At 39.4% G+C, this 16576-nt stretch overlaps 1 protein-coding gene across 2 annotated transcripts in view; it reads right to left on the bottom strand.

Moving 5' to 3' along the window:
• Window positions 1–356: 356 nt before the first annotated feature.
• CPNE3 (copine 3) overlaps window positions 357–16576 on the bottom strand; it is a 39388-nt gene continuing 23168 nt past the window's right edge. For both annotated transcript variants that reach the window (XM_075213751.1, XM_075213752.1), the window contains exons 7-16: window positions 16341–16430; window positions 13967–14065; window positions 12945–13031; window positions 12063–12122; window positions 10484–10617; window positions 9307–9361; window positions 8368–8419; window positions 7430–7563; window positions 3968–4199; window positions 357–3075 (exon numbers count right to left, since the gene is read on the bottom strand). In XM_075213751.1, coding sequence (XP_075069852.1) covers window positions 2957–3075; window positions 3968–4199; window positions 7430–7563; window positions 8368–8419; window positions 9307–9361; window positions 10484–10617; window positions 12063–12122; window positions 12945–13031; window positions 13967–14065; window positions 16341–16430 — 1062 coding nt within the window. In that variant the 3' untranslated portion in view covers window positions 357–2956. The remainder of the gene's footprint in view (window positions 3076–3967; window positions 4200–7429; window positions 7564–8367; window positions 8420–9306; window positions 9362–10483; window positions 10618–12062; window positions 12123–12944; window positions 13032–13966; window positions 14066–16340; window positions 16431–16576) is intronic.

Below are 16576 nucleotides of genomic sequence, written 5' to 3'. Positions count from 1 at the left end.
AAGCAAAGCCAACCTGTGCAGGAGAAGGGACCTCACACTGGGGCCCATTACATAGATCCACTGAGCGCAGGTAGGTAACATTTCAGCTCTATTCCACCCAAATCTTACTCTTAATGGGATCTTATTTCAGGACTAAATCCACCTGAGTGAATAGAGCAAAATTAATCAGTGTGAGGCCAAACTCTATAGCTGCCAACATCTGATGACAAGTTCCAGAGATCCTTTGCTGTTTTTCCCCTACCCTGTAGATATATATCGCAAAGACCCGTTCATTAAAGATTAGAAGTTTTTCACAAGATATGTAGTTAGGTTACTTTCCTCTCAAATATTTTAAGAACAGAACAAGGAAGCAAAAATTATTTACATAAGTCAGGGTTTAATGTACAAAAATCATATACAGTTGGCAATTTAATTTAATTGATGTCCACAAGAAAACAGATTAATGAATGTCAACGGTTTACGAGTTCACTAAAGGTTTTAGTTATGAATACATTTTGTGAATCTAACCACATCTAGTTACATTATACTGATAACCATATTTACTCACAATAAAAGATAAATGTAATAATGTGTGTTTTGTCACAGTGTATTACTTTGTGCATGTTGACATGTTAACAAGAAAAGTGGCATATTTAAAAAAGACAAAGAAGTATATATATTCTCATATCATCAAGCACAAACCTGTCCCCCTCATTCAGCCAGTGCACTGCGTTGCTCCTACACATGTTCTCAGAGAGAAACTGACCATATATCGGGTCTCTTATGAGAACTTCCCTGCCACCACTGAGTCCCATGCCCGCTCCTGCCTGATCACAGAGGAACTGACCATATATCAGGTCTCTTCTGAGAACTTCCCTGCCACCACTGAGTCCCATGCCCGCTCCTGCCTGATCACAGAGGAACTGACCATATATTGGGTCTCCTCTGAGAACTTCCCTGCCAGCACTGAGCCCCATGCCCGCTCCTGCCTGACCACAGAGGAACTGACCATATATTGGGTCTCTTCTGAGAACTTCCCTGCCAGCTCCTGCCTGATCACAGAGGAACTGACCATATATCGGGTCTCTTATGAGAACTTCCCTGCCACCACTGAGCCCCATGCCCGCTCCTGCCTGACCACAGAGGAACTGACCATATATCAGGTCTCTTATGAGAACTTCCCTGCCACCACTGAGCCCCATGCCAGCTCCTGCCTGACCACAGAGGAACTGACCATATATCAGGTCTCTTCTAAAAACTTCCCTGCCACCACTGAGTCCCATGCCCGCTCCTGCCTGATCACAGAGGATCTGACCATATATCGGGTCTCTTCTGAGAACTTCCCTGCCAGCACTGAGCCCCATGCCCGCTCCTGCCTGACCACAGAGGAACTGACCATATATCGGGTCTCTTCTGAGAACTTCCCTGCCAGCTCCTGCCTGACCACAGAGGAACTGACCATATATCGGGTCTCCTCTGAGAACTTCCCTGCCACCACTGAGTCTCATGCCCGCTCCTGTCTGATCAGAGGAGAACTGACCATATATCGGGTCTCCTCTGAGAACTTCCTCTGTGTTCAGGCAGGCTCGGGCATGGGGCTCAGTGGTGCCAGGGAAGTGATCTGCGACCTCTTCCCTACAAAATAAGTTTAAATTTGTAGACTTTTTGTACTCCTTATTTACAATCTTAATTCGATTATTTTTGAGGAAAGACAATTGAGACGTGTTTTGCCCCATACACATGTAAAACCTCTATTCCTTTTACAGTGCACCCGTTCAGGGCCGGATTAAGGGAATGGAGGCCCCTGGGCTAAGGGGGCCTCCATTCCCCCGTGAGGTCCCCCCCCCCCCCCCCCCGTGATCCGAGCTGTAAAAGGAAACATATCCTACAAGATCAGCAAACTTGTTTCAAATATAAACTGAAATATAGTATATAAAACAGTGCATAAAACAGTTCTTAATTTATCTAGTCAAACAACAACCCGCGACTGATCTAAATACACAGAGATGAGATGACTCTGAGATGAATTAATCTGTATGGTGTCTTTAAATATTAATCACGTTTCTGCATTGACAATTTTTAACCTGCAAATCTTTTATTGGCTTACTCTAGACCACAATTAGCTATTTTTTTTTGCCATGTAATTGGTGAACTGTTGACTTGCAATGCATTCTGGTAATTGTAGTTCAACAACATATGTGCATTGCCCAATCTCGGCTAGTTTTAAATAGACAACAGTAAATTCAGCCGACAGCAATAAGCAGTTTAAACTGTTTCCAGAATTTAGTGCAATCACCTGGGTTTTCTGTGTGCTGTTACATTGTCTAGTTCAATATATGTTGAAATGAGCAACCATGGGAAATGAATAAGATCCATCCAATTACAGCCATGTATATTAGACAGGATTCCCTAGACGCAATACACATCCATCACGGTGTCCTTGTAACCAGCCTGTGACTGAGGATGACCTAGCTGCTAAAAGACAAGTCACATAAGCTGTCATAATAAAAAGAAAATAAAATACTTGTGTAATATTGGGACAGTCGGGACATTTGGCAGATAAGCAAAACGTTAAAACATAACAGATATAACTTTGTGGTATTGTACTATGTTACAATAAGGTTAATGCTATATACATAAAATAATACACAAGTGATGTTAATATGTGTATAAACATTGAGTTTTGAGTCCTTTGCTTATAACCGGTGAGAACTGATAACTTCAGCCTTCATCAGAACTTCTGTATTATAAGGAATAATATACCACCTATTTTTATAGATATTAGAGGTCACCGCAGACTTCTGTGACCTATATAACAGTAGTCAGCCTGTGGCCTCATGCTTTTCTATAGCATCAGTGACTTCTAATATCCATGTAATGTACAGTAGGGAATGCATTATCCTGTATAACGTACACATTCTCAAGAGTACAAACAAATCTTTGTGCTGCACCGTTGACGGACTTCTCCGAAGCGTCTTCATTTGGCAGCAGCAGGGTCGTTTGGTGGCTTTAGTTTGTATGTACTGAAATAGGAGACAACTTGTTGTGGAACTTCTGCCAAGACACTTTGGGCAAGAGCCTCCTTTGGAGCCTGAGGTTCGGGAGAGAGGAAAGCAATTACTGGATGAAACCAAGTACACAACATATTATAATAAACTGTATGAAAGCACACACTAGGATGATCCTTTTGCTGGGCAAACTAAACAGTTTGGCATAAAAGTTCCTGGGGCACTTGAAGGCTTAACAAATGAGTAATACAGGCAGATAGCGTTCATCATCTGCAGGATATCTTAATGAAGGTTTTAGACATCATTTCAGTTCCACGTATGAGGCAAACTTTCCAATATTACTGGGAGTGCTACCAGCTTACGTCTCAATTTCTGGTCTCTCTTCTAATGCAGTGAAATGCGTTAAGAATGACATGAAAATGGAGATTCTCATGGAAATCAGTTGACAACCGAGAGGGTAAAGGAGTCATTAGATATATAGTGGAGTTAAGATTTCTACAATACAGTGGTTTTATTGGATGTGTTCTCAGGTTTTTGATCTTTGATTTCCCATTCAACCAAAGAAACATTAAGTTATTCAGACAATAAATTACAGTTATGGGATCTTTAATCTGGAAATTCATTATCCAGAGACAACCCGAAAGGAACGTCGTAAAAATTTGCTTCTGTATGGTGAAAGGCTAAAGTCTCTGAGAGGAGCACTACTAAACTATTTAATGGGAAGGAGAAAGCCAGGGGCAGTACGCAGAAAGACCAGAATTATTAGGTATTAGACATGATGGTCCAACTTACAGAGAACCCCCTAACCCATAGATCTCTGAGTCCTACGCATTCTGAATAACAAAGCCCATAGCTGTATACCAAATCCACTGACAAATTAAGTTTCTCCTAAGATGCAAATATAGGTGTCTAGCAAGATAAATATTTATATAAAACCCTTACAAGACCTGTAAATCTGCTGAACGTTCAACAAACCTGAGCAAAATCCCTGTAAGGCACAAACTGGACAATGTCTCTTATGGCCATCTCTCCGGTGGGCGATCGGAGACCACCATTGTCGCCATCCAAAAATTCCATGGCACTAAAATCAGCTCCTCCAACACCAACTATTATGATGGACATCGGGAGCTTGGCGGCATTGACGATGGCTTGTCGGGTCTGATCGAGATCCGTTATCACCCCATCAGTGATAATCATAAGCACAAAGTATTGCTGTGAAAAACACAATTACATTTTTACAAGTGTTATATACTTGTACGGCTTTAGAGTAATCAAGTTTTCTGGATTCATAGCCAACAACATTTATTTATTTTGACTAGAAGGTTCAAAAAGTGAATGTGTATTGGCATTTACTCTGATATCATAAGTACAGCAGAAGCAAGTTTTAAACTTTTAGGGTATATTTACTAAACTGCAGGTTTGAAAAAGTGGAGATTTTGCCTCTAGTTATCATTTATTTAGTACATTCTACAAAATGACAGCTAGAATCTGATTGGTTGCTATAGGCAACATCTCCACTTTTTCAACCCTGCAGATTAGTAAATATACCCTTTAGTAAGCACAATATTGAAATTACCTGCAATACATGTTTCTGCCACAAGATGGCACTTTGAGAGAAATTGTACTACGCATGTCAGATAAAGTATAAGTATTATGTCCTTTGTGAATAAAATGACTGTTTGCTGATTGCCCCTGCTTAAATGATTAGATTGGCAGCATCTGTGGTTTTAGCAGAAGTAACTGTCAGTCTCTGGGACAAAAGACACACGCAGCTGAATAGTGGAAAACGGCAAGTTATTAACAGTTACCTCCACTCAGATCATAGATGCTGCACTATGTAATAAAAGTATAATAAAAGCTGTCAGCATACCCCCTCTCTCCATATCCTCAACCAGCCCCAGCACTAGACAGACTAGACTTGATTTCACTTAACTGGGAGACCACTTGAGGTCCCCTTTGTATAGTAAAAATCACCCCCATGCTGGTCATTGCAGGACTGGTGCCTCTACAGGAAAGGAGGCTTCAAAAAAGTGCACCCCCTCCCAGAAGCTTCTAGCCTCGCCATAAAAAGCACTGGGGCTCATCCCAACACGACTGGGATCACTATGATAGGAACATTGCCACCACAGGGACCCATTATAATGGTCAGAGGTCCATTATCAGAAAAATAAAGCCCATTAAAAAACAAGACCCACAGGGAACAACCGCCATGAAATTATCAAAGCCAGTCCAGCCCTGTGCCACCCTTCATCGCTAGCTAATCACAAGTCACCAGCGTGGAAAATGCTTCCGATTGGCTGGTGGTGAAAAGGTCACGTCAGAGCCACGTTGCACCTGATGTTCGTTGTTCTTTTTATGGGGATTTTTACTTCCATTTTATTTCCTATTTTGACTATGACTGATCAAGAAAGTTTTTATATTTAATAACATAGTGAACCAGGGTTTTAGGGAGTCATTTATTTAATTAAAAGTTTATTCTAAAATGTTGGTATAGGGGTCTTAAGGACCAGTTTTGTGACCCATGCTCACGGTTGTTTGCTGTTTTTTTCTGTAAGTGACTGATCACAATCTGTGCTAAGGCTACAGGTTCTGCCAATCATCCTTTTCAAATTAATAATTTTAATTAATATCGCCACCATCTGTCATTTTGTGTAAACTGCAGCTTTCATTATATTTACAATGATTCAATGACAAACCCTGCATTTATATAGTATTGCAAGTAAAACTTTGTGATTAACACTGCCTGTAGAACACAGCGGAAACACTTGGCCGTAAAAGACAATTTGCCGCTTGTTACAGCTGTGCCTCACTGTGACACCTAACAGAGCTAAAAGAATCGGGCAACAAATAAGTCATTAGTGATATATGAGGGAGAAGCCGTGGCTACAGTGGAGTAACAGAGGGTGAATTATGAACCAGAATTCTGGGACAACATTTGCATCCTGGGTGCCAGGCTCTGTAAGAGACCTATAGGGAGACAACCTCACTCTTTCTAATCTGGATGCAGCAGGAATACAAATTGTATGAAAATAAAACTTCATTGTTCAGAGACAAAAGCCAGGACACATTCTTCTATACAATCAACTATTCTACACGGTAATTAACGTTTGAGGATAATTGGTACCATGACACATTAATGCAATTATATAAAAGCTTATTTCTAATTTTTTTGACAGACCTTCAGCAAAACACCGGATATGATTCATACTATATAGAGAAGTTGGCTGCTCTGTATAATTATATTCATAAGCATAAAACTGAGAGCTGCTACATTGCTGCTTAACAGAAGCAACTGGATGAACCATAGCGGATAATTTACTAGAGGCAGAATGTAAGTGTCCCATAAATTCTGTAGCGCCTTCACATAAGTCTATGTGCAGACCATGCGGGTGTTTCTATGTGTGGAGTAAAATGCAGAATGATTACACACTGGACAGGATGACGGGAGGATCATGGGCATGTCTCATTGCCATGGGATAGGCCCAATGATACAAGGTATTAAAATTAGTTGGCAAGGATGGATCTTGTGCATGTGTGAAAGCATGCCTGGATTTACTTGCCACCGCACAGCTTTTAAGTCATGGGGGGGTCACCAAAAGCTTACTCAACCTTTTAGAAATTGTAAGTAGGTCCATGGCTCCATGCAGACACAATGACACCAGGCGTATGGCACAAGTATACAACAATGCACAAAGATGTGATGATGTAAACCAATGCTTTTAGTAAAAAGGGAATTAAAATAGTTGTCACCTGAAATAGAGGCAGCCTGATGTCCCTTTACTGTTGGGAATTATACAAAACATGAATACATGTCAAAACAAAAAATATATTGGGCGTAAAATCTAAATTAATAAGACAAGTTTGAAAAAGTAGCCATGATCAGTGGTAACATTTTTACTGTGTGCATAACTGTGGAGCCCCACCTTACAAACCACAATCATCATACAAATTGGGTATGTGTATGGATCATGTCATATATACAGAGGAGCTAAACCTCTGTAAGTCTTACTTCAGGGGTATATTTATTAAAATGCTGGTTTAAAAAAGTGGAGATGTTGCCTATAGCAACCAATCAGATTCTAGTTATCATTTATCTAGTATATTCTACAAAATGACAGCTAGAATCTGATTGGTTGCTATGGGTAACATCTCCCCTTTTTCAAATCCGCAGTTTAGAAAATATACCCCATAGACTCTAATGAAACCGTGCTTTGGTGGGCACATTACTTGGAAAGTGTAGCAGAATTCTTTTTACCAAGCAAGGAAAATTTGTAATGTAGAAGTATTTTTCCATGGAATATATTTTGGATGTTCATTTACCAGCTGTATAAAAGGTAAAAGAAAAGAAGAAAAGTAGATAGATGTTCTGGGGATACAACACAAATCAACCATAGGATATCATTGTAGATTACTTTCAGCATCGGTGATATCACCGCACTTACAGAAGCCGTCTGTTGTTGTGTAGCGGCAGAGGCAAATCTAGCCACGTGATTAATAATTGGAGAGAAGTTGGTGGGTCCATACAATTTAACTTGAGGGAGACATTTCCTGTACGCATCTATAACTCCTTCAATACCTGTGATTGTGAGAAGAGAAAATGTGTGATAATAACATTATGTATTTCTGTTATCCACAGCAGTGACAGAGATTCTCAGACTTCGTAACACCAGCACTGTTTCAGGGAAGTCTGCCTGGCCTGGAGCGTAAGCAGGGCCCGATATACATTTGTTGTACCCTCCAAGGCTGCAGCATATGGCCAGCTTCCCATCAGGGAAGCCCTCCATGGCTCTATCCCCTAGTTCAGCCTATACACATACATGGAAATAATTCACATCAGACCATGTTTAAAAATAAGTTCGATATAATATACAAAATTAAAATAATTCAAAACAAGAATGGAGCAGAGTGCTGCCCCTAGACCCTGCCGCCCTAGGCCCAGGCCAGTAGAGGCTTTCCATTCATTATCCGTTTAGAAAGCCAATTGTGATACACAGGATAAGAGGGGATACATGTCGGCTGTACTGCACATTATATAAGCTAGGATGTTACTCAGACTCTGCTCAGGACACGCTACAGAGCTGGTTAGAAATCCAGGTAAAGACACCTCAACAACATATTAAATATTGTACACTTGTTGTATTACGTCCGATCACATCGGCTTCTATAGCAACACTGACCAATAGTACATATTGTAATACAACACAGTACCATATTACACACTGCATACGGACTTTGGTATTTACGCATCGTTTTTACATACTTTATTACCATTTAAATGGGTGTAATAAGCACAGGTCTCCTGGATGCCCATGTTGTGTTAAAGCATAAATGACAGGGTCTATACATTATGCAAGTATACAGTGACTGTGTAATCCCTTACCAGCACAGAAGGGGTTTGATGGGTTAAAATTTATTGGGAACTCGTGTGAAACCTGAAAAAAAAAAAAAAGAAAAAAGATATATTCACGATAAATGGCAAAGTTCAGGTCTCGTAAAATAAATTTTACATAAATAGAATATATACATATATTGGGCCTGATTCATTAAGGATCTTAACTTAAGAAGTTTCTTATTTCAGTCTCCTGGACAAAACCATGTTACAATGCAAGGGGTGCAAATTAGTATTCTGTTTTGCACATAAGTTAAATAGCACACAAATACTTGACAGCTTATTTGTACACTGAAATTTAAAGTTGATATTTGTGTGCGACATGAAAAAACAGGCAGTATTTAACTTATGTGCTAACTTAGGTTTGGGATGAGTTGGACCAGAGAGTGAAGGAAAAGCAGCCAACAAGTGCTCAGCATAGATGGGAACTCCATCATGACTGTTGGACAAGCCCCCAAGTAGCTGCTCATGAAGCTGGTAGAGAGAACGCCAGGAGTGTGCAAAGCAGTTATCAAGGTAAAGGGTGACTACTTGAAGAATCTAAAATCCAAGATAGTTTTATATTGTTTAACATTTGTTGGGTTCACTGCATAATAGTTCTATTTCTGTTATTTTATAGTTTTGATGACTTTACTATTTTAAAAAAATGGGGAAAATAATAAAAATAAAGAAGAACCCTACGGTTTGCTTGGTACATACATGGCAGCTCAAAACCAAGCACATATAGCATCAGTATCAAAGGTAGATCTTTCTCTCTCATCGTACTGTATTCTGGGTGTGAAATAATACAGACCTTGGAAATATAATCACTTTTAAACTTTGTTAACATAAAAATACAAAAGTCCTAAAAACAGCCCAATAAAATTGTACATCTTTACCACACACACTTTTTGCAAATGTATGAAATTCTACAAAGTGTAGATGTGTTACCTGTCCTGACGGTGGTATCTGAGCTCCAAAACCAAAGGCTGGGAACATTTTATCACTGAAAAAAACAAAATACAAAAACATGAAAACAACCTGCATCAATGCTACGCAGTGCAATAAAGCTGTTACAGGAGATTCTCAATAACCCAATGACTCAATGTCAGTATAATTAATTCTGTGTACATCATTACATGTTTTACCTGCGCTACTGCAGGAGTCAGGTTAGGTGCTCAAAAGAGCCAGGGCCCGACCACACAACCAAATTCATCACATTTATAGCCAGTCATACCATACCATGTAACACTGATAAAATAAGACATTTTTGTTTAATACATCTATACTAAGCTGACATTAATACATTTAAACAAACAAACCTTCTCCATATGTACATAGAATAAGGTAGTATACAAAACATAAAAAATGGCAAAAGCAAATAGCAATTTTGCCCTAACATCTAGAAAATATATATATATATATATATATATATATACACATATATACACTTAAATAAACAGCTGATGCGTAGGTTTTATACTGCCCCCTGCTGGCCATATGTGGTAGCACAGCAGCAGTATTTGTATCAAACATCTCTGCCAGCGATTCTTGCACGGGAGGAATTCTGTACACACATTTGACTTTGTTTTCAAAATTATGGCTTTTTTTTTTTTCTTCATTTTTGAGCCCCTTTGGCCTCACCTAATTTTATTGTAGATACTTTTTCATATTACATATTACAAATTTCATATTGTGGGCAGCATGGTGACTAGGTGGTTAGCTCTTCTGTCTTACAGCACTGGGGTCATGAGTTTGATTCCCGACCATGGCCTTATGTGTGTATATCTAGACTGTAAGCCCCAATGGGGCAGAGACTGATGTGAGTTCTCTATACAGCGCTGCGGAATCAGTGGCGCTATATAAATAAGTGATGATGATGATGATGATGACATAAAAAAATAAGTCTGCAAATGGTTTTTATTAAATATGTTTTAAATGGTGAGCAAAAAATTATCCTCAATGATTAGCAACCCTGTTCAAAACATTGTATAAACAAAGTAAATGAGTAAGTATATGCATGTCCATTTCACCGGAGAAAACACTGGAGCACAATTTATATGCAGAATAGTCTGTAGACAAAATGTAGGAGAACAAAAGAACAATAAGAATAAATAGTAGTACTTACGAGTCATAATCCTGAATGACGCATCCAACGGACCAGATAGCTTGCAGGTACTGATTGACTCCATTGGGACTAATGTAGTGCAGAGAGTCCGGTGAGCGAGGATCTCCATTTGATCCAGTAAAGTCAATTCCAACCTATCATAGTAACAATGAAGAGTGCTCAGGAAATAGATTCATAAATCTTTCACCCTTTCAAAAACTTGCACCTGTAACAAACTGTTGATCTGTGCTGATTAAAAACACTTTCATGCAGTTGTCTCACCAGCAACTTCATTGTTTGGGAAGAAGTCAATTCAAGGCGATGTGCACACCAGTGGCGGATCCCCCCCCCCTAGCAGACACTTGCTGCCGACGGCTGCACAGTATGTGCAGGTCCGTCCAGCCGTGACAGGCAGGGACAGTGTTCTGCCCGGCTGCTCTGATTATGTTTAAAACACAATCAGAGCAGCCGGGCAGCACACTGTCCCTGCCTGTCACGGCTGGACGGACCTGCACATACTGTGCAGCCGTCGGCAGCCTAAACGGTTAGAAAGGGGCGGGGCCTAAATCGCCCCCCAGCCTAAATCGCCCCGGGTACAGTACTTTTCTAGATCCGCCCCTGGTGCACACATTTCCTGGGTACTGCGGTACCCAAAATCACAGATTTTCCTTAGCACCTCTACGGGGTGGCAGGCAAAATCCATGGTGTTGCATCACCACGGAGTGCCCTGCAACCATTCTGGAGGCAATCTAGGGCACACTGCGGAGAATTGAATTGGCCCCATAAGTCTCCATAATTGTTTAAATACAGAGGGACAAGGAAGAGTTCCAAGCTCATTACAAAGGAATGCAAAAAAGACAAACAGGCACATTTCACAAATGCCTCTTAGAACTGATTTACTGCCTGGACAAGCAGGAAAAAAAATCCTGTTTTCCATTTGCATTTGGAAAAAATGAAATGGAGATCACTAAGGCTTAACATAGCACCATACCCATTATACCAGGTGGCACCACACCGACTGTACCAGGTGGCACCATGCAGACTGTACCAGGTGGCACCATACAGACTGTACCAGGTGGCACCATACAGACTGTACCAGGTGGCACCATACAGACTGTACCAGGTGGCTTGGGATGTGCTGATTCAAACACCATTTATTCCACTCCATGATCATGACAACAACTTTCTTTGGACTGTACAGAATAACTATCAGAACCACTGTCCTTAGCACATATTATGGTAGTTTCCACTACACAGAACAATGCGGCTGCATGTACAGTAAGGATAAACATTTCACCCACTCTCTATGCATTTAAATGCATTTTATTTTTTACTCCTCGTCAGTCTCTGCCTGTTGACATAAAATCTATGGCAGTACATCGTTCCTCTAAGCGGATTATTTCCTTCGTTAGGCTATCTTGTGCAATTAGACAAATGTTTTAAAGATCAAACGAAATGAGGGGGGGGGGTTAATTCTAAACTCACTGATGAGCAACCATATTTTATTTTTTATTAAACAAAATTATTTATTAATTAATGGAGATTATTTGTATGACAGTAGGCCACCTTAATTCGAAAATAAAACATTAAATATACTTACAACAAAGTTCATCTGACATCCTCCCATAATATAATCAAGAAAGGTGTATTCCACTACAATCTAAAAAAGAAGAAGGAAGAATACAATATGCTACCTTCATGGTGAATAACCAAACAGGAAGACAGTCACAAGTAGCAAAAGAAACCCCCCAGCTAGCTCAGCTCTGCCCTCTGCTGGACAGATTGAGATCTTCAAGTTGCCTATCATTATTTTAGGCTAGTGACACATAGGAGCTTGGAGTCCTAGGAACCCAACACTTACAGGATATGTTTGTCTGGCTACACAAATAATAGACCCATAGGAAGTAATGATTTAGGCCTGGACCAAGGATTCAATTTAACATTTGCAGTTTTCACAGCAAAAAGATGATGTTTAACCGTTAAAGTGTTTTGAACAGTAGTAAAATGGCAAAATTTAAGCCGCTCCAAAAAGTTTGTTTACATTGTAACAGGAGACTGAAAAGCCTAAGACACAACTGTGAAAGTGGCATTTATGGCACAAACATATCTATTTTACACATTGACAAACAGGCACCTGTTTCCTCCACCATATTCATGTATGAAATGTCATTAAATCACATTCAGGTTTATAGACTTGAAAAATAAATGAATATGGACACCTATGATAGCATATCTGCCAACCAGCCTGATTGTCACCATCAAGGAGGGACAAAGCCACCTAGAAAAGAGATGCCCTCGTCCAAAATGGCCGCAGTATGGTTGGACTGGGGCATGGTTTCAGTAGGTCCTGGTGTGTAACCCGATTGTCCCGATTTCTCAGCCAGGCACGTCGGCAGGTATGACGATTCACAAGGAAGAAGAGCTAATTGAACGGATTTATCATATAATGCACAGGACAGTACTAAAGAGTTAGTCCACCAACCTGGCAATGTTTTACACTCACTACCCCGGAGTTTCTGTAGCTTTTCTTCTTTTGTTTCTTCTTTTCATTTATGCAATCAAACTCCACCTGAAATTACACAATAAAATATTGCTTATTTATATTTTATGAACTAATGGATTGTTTTTCCAGCCAGTTAGTGTTGTAATGTTGGTGAGCTGCTGCTGTGCTTTCCAGAGCTCTGTGTCATTGCTCCTACTTCTGCCTACAACTAATGATATAGGACAGTGCTAAGACTCATGCCCAGGAATAGGCTATAACACAGGCAATGTAACAAATGACAAAACCAATACAGTGGTCTGACGTAGAAAATTAAATAATATTCTTATATCTACACAGTATGTATCAAAGCATCCTGTGATTACTGGGGGCGCATCTCATTTGGGCACCGACATTTGGCCTCTGTCACTTGGGTTTCACATTATTTGACAGCAGTTTATTTAAGTTCTATACATCCGGGCTTCAACTTAATGAAAACAGAACTAGTTATTGGGGTGTCTAAATTACACCTATCCCTCTACGGATGCAAATTCTACTACAGTCTTATTGTCAGTACACTATGTGACATATATGAAAGGTATAACCTTTGCATTATATTGCCTCAGCTATATTATGAATGAAAGGGCAGCACGGTGGCTTAGTGGTTAGCACATCTGCCTCATAGCACTGAGGTCATGAGTTCGATTCCCGACAATGGCCTGTGAGGAGTTTGTATGTTGTCCCTGTATTTGCGTGGGTTTTCTCCGGGTGCTCTGGTTTCCCCTCACACTCCAAAAACATACTAGTAGGTTAACTGAATGCTATCAAAATTGAACCTAGTCTGTCTCGGTCGGTGTGTGTATGTTAGGAAGTTTAGACTAAGCTCCAATGGGGCAGGGACTGATGTGAGCGAGTTCTCTGTACAGTGCTGCGGAATTAGTGGCGCTATATAAATAGCTGATGATGATGATGATGATAGGACTTGTGCGGCAACCTGCAGTATTTGCTATCAGGTGATCACTTACTGGCATTGAGCGACTCGCTTCCTTTAGTTTTTCCATGTTGGTCTGAAAGATTCCAATTAAGTCATGTGACCCATCGTTGTCGTAGTCATAACACTCAACCTGGAATACAGAACGTAGACTTCATGTCAGCAGTAAGAGACCAGTAAACTAAAGCACAGCACAAAATTTCCCTGTATAAATGTAACATCATAAAAACAAAGCCCATCTGACACATACATTCTTTAAGAACACAAAGAAAGAACTTTATTATATGGAATTTACAATGAAAAAGGCCACAATGCTTATTAAATAAAAGTACTGATAACATATTAACATATAGAAATATAAGGGAGAGGGAGGAGGAAAGAGATGGATTTTAGGATAAAAACAAAACATGTAATAATATAGCACTCTTGAAAGATGGGGGTTTGCAGAATACAAACATTTTGTAATATACAAGATGGTGCAATATGTATTTATTAATAGTGCAATAACCCATATTAACCAATGAGATGTTTGCTTTCTTTAGTTTAACTTACATCAGAATGAACAAACTAATTGCTGATTGGTTTATATGGTTTACTGCTAATAAATTACCCCTACAGCCATTGTGATTTTCTATTTAGTTTTTGCATTGGCTGATAAAGCAGTGTAGGCAGTCATTTGTTGGTATGCTTGAAGAAAATGCATTTCACTATAAACCAGTCATACTCTTCCGAGAGACTGGTGCTCACCTAGAGCAAGGAATACCAGTGTATATTCTTTCTTATTATTATGAAATGCCTGTAGGCTAACCAACATACTATTATCAGAAGGGGAACCTAGGGTGATTTTGTTCAGCAGTTTAAAAATTGCTTAAAAGCTCCACAATAAAATAAAATTAATTGGATATATTCTCAACATAGTTATTTATTCTTCAATCAAGTGAGTTTTTGAAAATCGCTGCTTTTCCTATTAATTCCAGTGGGCTTTCCTGCTTAAAGGGCTGGGACTAGTTTTCACTTTAGCAGGGTGGACCCCAAGCTGGTTGTCCCCTTGTTTTAGTGGGGACCAGCCATGGGTGACTAGCCCACTTATTATTATTATTATTATTATTATTATTATAATATTATTATTATTATTATTATTATTATCAACAACAACAATGTATTTCATTTAATTTACCGAAGCTCTGCTCACACTGATTACTGTAGTCCATGCTGTGGGCTTTCTGCATCTAGCGCACACGCCTGAGAGCCCACTGATGTGAATGGCCATTGAAATTCATGGAACATCTCACTGGTTTTCAGGGATCTCGAGTGTCTGAAACCAGTGAGATTATATTATATTTGGAGATATCAATAGCGATTTACCGAATCGCCCTTTGCTAGATTCCCCTGGTTCCATTATTGATATTGATTTTAAGATGATTGATGACTTTGGAGGTTATAAAACATAGGGATGTACATGCTGATTTGCCTTTGTTAGATTTGCTGAATTGCCAATCGCCATGTAAATTACTAAAAAATAAAAAATAAAATTAAACAAAAAGTGATTTACACGCCAATTTCTGCAAATCCCCTTCACAAGATTCCCCATAATTCTCTACTGCTTAATAGGCCCTCTCCCCACATCCTCCTAGAGCTGACTGTAAGTCAGTGCTAACATCTGTTATACAGCGATGTATAAAATGCTGAAGAGATGGATTTATTCTATGCTCTGTGTTGTCAGTGAACTGTTTGCAGTGTACACAAGAACACAGAGTTTATGTAACAAACGGCATGTTGAGAGAAGATATGAATCATGCCTTTTGTATTTCTATGTACATTTTCATGACAATCCATTATTACAAACACTGTGATTGTGCTACAATTTACCACAGTTGGATATGTTTCAGAATTACATGAAATAATAGGGCAGGCTTTATTACTCTGTATTTCTTTATGACGCACCGAGAAATGTCACACTCTGGGCAGAAGGAGGATTGTCAGACTTAGGGGTAGATTTATCAAACTTTCTAAAAAGACAAAGTGGACTTCTTGCCCATAGCAGCCAATCAGATTCTAGTTACCATTTACCTAGCATATGCTAGAAAATGAGAGACAGAATCTGATTGGTTGCATGGGGCAACACCTCCATTTTTCCTGTTTGGAAGGTTTGATAAATCTACTACCCTACAGTGCTTTTTCTGTCATGTGTTTTGCACAAGGAAAAATGTAAAACAGCCTTGATCTAAAAATGAAAAGCCTTTTTTAATAATAGTATATGTCTGAAATACTAATAAATAATAAGTGTGGTTTGTCCTTTACATTATTAAGCAAGGCTTTCCTATATTTGATTGTTAAAAACAGAATTTTGCATTACATAAGGAGTAGTAGAAGAAAGATTTGACAATTATTCACAAAATGTTCTTTACCCGGATGGGCTTGTCCATATCCCCATTGCAGAGAGACCGAAGTGGGATCTTAAAGGGCTTCCACACAGGATTCAGGTTGTTTTTAATCACCTGGAAAACACATACAGATGATGACTACATACGATCTACTACACATAGTGAGTCCATTTGAGCAGATAATATAATAGACTAATTATTAATGGTCATTAGCATATTTACATCACCATTGGACCCTCGGGGGCTAACAGAGAGCCCCT

Source organism: Mixophyes fleayi, chromosome 5 (genome assembly GCF_038048845.1).
Source record: "Mixophyes fleayi isolate aMixFle1 chromosome 5, aMixFle1.hap1, whole genome shotgun sequence".
NCBI classification, from domain to species: domain Eukaryota; kingdom Metazoa; phylum Chordata; class Amphibia; order Anura; family Limnodynastidae; genus Mixophyes; species Mixophyes fleayi.
This window is presented reverse-complemented; position numbering and strand designations above follow the sequence as displayed.